The following is a 3,228-nucleotide window of genomic DNA, read 5'->3' on the forward strand; positions in this document are numbered from 1 at the left end:
GATACAGAAAAATTGTTCTATTTTTCAAGCACCCTCAGATTAATGAGCCTCTGCATGAAAATACACAGCAGCGATAAATGTACTCTATTAGTTTAATTAAAATGAGTATAATCATAGATCATCTTTTTCAATAATATATAACATTTGAAGAAACTAAGTTTTATTTGAAGGTATAGATGTAATGATGAATAAATCTATATCACAAATTCTATATATCATTAACTGACCAGGATTAAGACACATCTTATTCAAGCAACTAGGCTTTAAGGTTATTTGACAGCAAGTGAATGAAATTTGAAATTAAATAGAAATTACTTTGACATAATCCACCATTAATTCACAAGGTAGCAAGTGTTACGTTTTAGAACAGATCACAATTACCTATTAATTGACATCTTTTATGTGATACAAAATATCAGTAAAAATTACAAAAACGTTAGCGAGATTAAGTAGGAAACTAATGTTACATAAATGGATTACTGTTCAATTTACACAATTACAACCAAGACATATGACAATGGAAAATTAGCACTTTGAAACATTATCAGTTGTATTTTCACATAAGTGGAAGAGAATGCTGAATGTTACACAAATTACACTTTGAAATATCATTAGAGGTCAAACTATTGATTATTCACTGATTTTTAAAATACTGGTGGAAATGGCAGATAGAAATGCTGAATAAGTAGTTATATAACTTGTAAGACTGCTCAGTAGCAATCTGTTGAATTGTGGGTTATGGACCCTTTTGTGCTGTCTATTGCTTCGTAGTTTCACTTATGGGCACCCAGAATATCATTGAAAACATTAAGGAAGAGATGTGCATGATGTGGCCTGAACACTAAAGCAGGGCGGAAACGAATAGATTTTTCTCCACAGCCACCGAGTACAATACCTAACGGAAGAAGAGTCAGTGGTCAAATGCATAGAATAACAATTCTTTATCAATTACTTATTTGTTTAGAATTGCCCATTTAAGTAAAGAAAGTGCCACTTTGTAGGCTTCTTTTTGGGTGTAATAAAAGTGTTTCTGCTCTGATCCACGAAGGGTATTAACATTCATTAGGCACCCAGTGATGGTGGATATGCTGTGGGCACATATATCATTCTCACCGATCATGGATGTGCATTCTGGATCAGGGTAGCATCATGCTGCCGTGTGGGTGATCCAGCTTGGAGTTGGAAAGAGTGCTTCATATTTTTCAGTTTATAGCAGGACAACTCAGCTTTTACATCTTATCATCCATACCCTTAGACTTATTTTATATTGAGATTTATATTTCAGTGTTTAACATGATTATATTTTTCTCTCATTTGTATATGGTGTAATATTTTTACAAAATGTGTATTCAGTGCTTGTACCTAACATTCGCTGGAAGTGGAAGACAGAAAAAGGGACTGAGGTTTTGAAGGACTGGCATTTATGTAGCATCTTTTACAATCATAGAATGTGAGGGGCAGGATGCTCTGGACGATTGAAACACTTTATAGCCAACAAAATACATTCAAAGTTTATTCACTGTTGTAAGAAAAAAATTGTAGGAACAGCTCAGAGCAGCCCTTCATAAACAGCAAGGGGTAAATATTGACCAGGACAATGGGAATAACTGCTCTATTCTTTGAAGGGATGGTTTAATATCTCATTCAAAAGTGCCTTGATTTAATGTTGTAGTTAAAAGATGAATTCTCTGGCAGAAACTCATTGCAGCAGCTAAGCGTCAACTGAGAATTTTGTGCTCTAGATCTTGCAAAAACTCAGCTCACTGCTTCCCAGTGATATGCTATAAGGTCCCTCACATTATTCACCTCTTTTGCATCTGATATAACATTCCTAATACAACATTTTTACTCATATATGATTCTACATCTATGACCCCAGATCAGAGGTGATTTGGGCTGACTAACTGTAGATTCATTTACAACTTCAAACTATATGATTGCTGTTAGGCTGCAATTCTCAAAGCCCAGTCTAAATTTCAATCTCAGGGCAAAACAATGGGCTATAATACTAAAACATGTGAAATGGAATAAATCAAATTTGCTTTGTCCTTGGTATCTATCCACCTTACCTTTGTTTCTCATTTTCAAGACAAGTTGATTCCGTATTGTTTCATTGGGGGCATCAATGGAGCAGAATGTTCCTTTGCCCCGGGCTCTACTAAGGATGTGTGGATAGAGAACCTGTGCAGAAACACGGTATTGAAATCCATTACCAATATGTTCAAGTGAATTCCTAAGGTAACTAGAGATTGTAAATGATGGGAATAATAATACATTTTACAAATGCAAAAACAATCATTAAAATATTTCTCATATTTATGTAAAGGAAAGATTTGCATTTATTTGCTTTAACATCCCTTTCAGCATTTTCCAAAAATCAAAGTACAGCAATGAGCTGAATAGCTCACTGTTGTAATGTAGGAAATGTGATTGCCAATGTGAAGACAGCAAGCTCCCACCAACAGTGATGTGATGATGATCAAATGACTAAAACCAGAGGGCATAGATTTAGGATAAGGGATAAAATGTTTAGAAGGGATCTAAGAAAGAATCTTTTCATCCTGAAGTGCTTGGAACGCACTGCCTGAGGGGGTGGCAGATGCAAGTACTCTCACAACCGTTTAAGAACTATCTAGGCGAGCACTTGATTTACCAAGGCAAAGTAACATATAAACCAAATGTTGGTAAATAGGGTTAGTATAGATGGATCATGATGGTCAGCATGGACACTTTGGGCCAAAGGGCCTATTCCTGTGCTGTATGTCTTCATAACTCTAATGCGTTTTTGCATGATTATTGATCAGGACACCAGAGATACTCTCCCTGCTATTCTTTTAAATAGTACCCTTGAAAGGGAGTTGAAAATTAATCAACTTTATTTTTACAGTTAATGCTACATCTTAAATAAAGTGCTTTGAACTCGTGTGATGCTTGAATGTAGTAATATTTACATTAAAGATGTCCACTGGAGTTAATTCAAATTATTTCCCTTTATTTAGTTAAAATTCATTTCCTACTAGGTTCACAGTTTTTTTGTTTTTCATCTCTACCTGTCATGATGTGAGAAAGAAAGAGGTTATATTTATGTACTGCCATTCACTAACTCAGACCATCCATTCTACAGTACAGCAATAAAGTACTTTGAAATATTGGAATACTGACACTATTACAATGTAAGGAAATGCAGCAAGTCTGACAGACTGTAACGTGTTAAATGATAAGGTGATT

The 3,228-nt window shown here is 34.9% G+C and overlaps 1 protein-coding gene across 1 annotated transcript in view; it reads right to left on the minus strand.

The window, feature by feature from the left end:
- Window positions 1-138: 138 nt before the first annotated feature.
- Window positions 139-3,228, minus strand: part of abat (4-aminobutyrate aminotransferase) — a 141,451-nt gene continuing 138,361 nt past the window's right edge. Inside the window, exons 15-16 of the mRNA XM_052021901.1 lie at window positions 2,070-2,181; window positions 139-895 (exon numbers count right to left, since the gene is read on the minus strand). Of these exons, the coding sequence (XP_051877861.1) occupies window positions 774-895; window positions 2,070-2,181 (234 nt within the window). The 3' untranslated portion in view covers window positions 139-773. The remainder of the gene's footprint in view (window positions 896-2,069; window positions 2,182-3,228) is intronic.

The sequence above is a fragment of the Pristis pectinata genome, chromosome 8 (assembly GCF_009764475.1).
Source record: "Pristis pectinata isolate sPriPec2 chromosome 8, sPriPec2.1.pri, whole genome shotgun sequence".
In the NCBI taxonomy this organism is placed as follows: Eukaryota; Metazoa; Chordata; class Chondrichthyes; order Rhinopristiformes; family Pristidae; genus Pristis; species Pristis pectinata.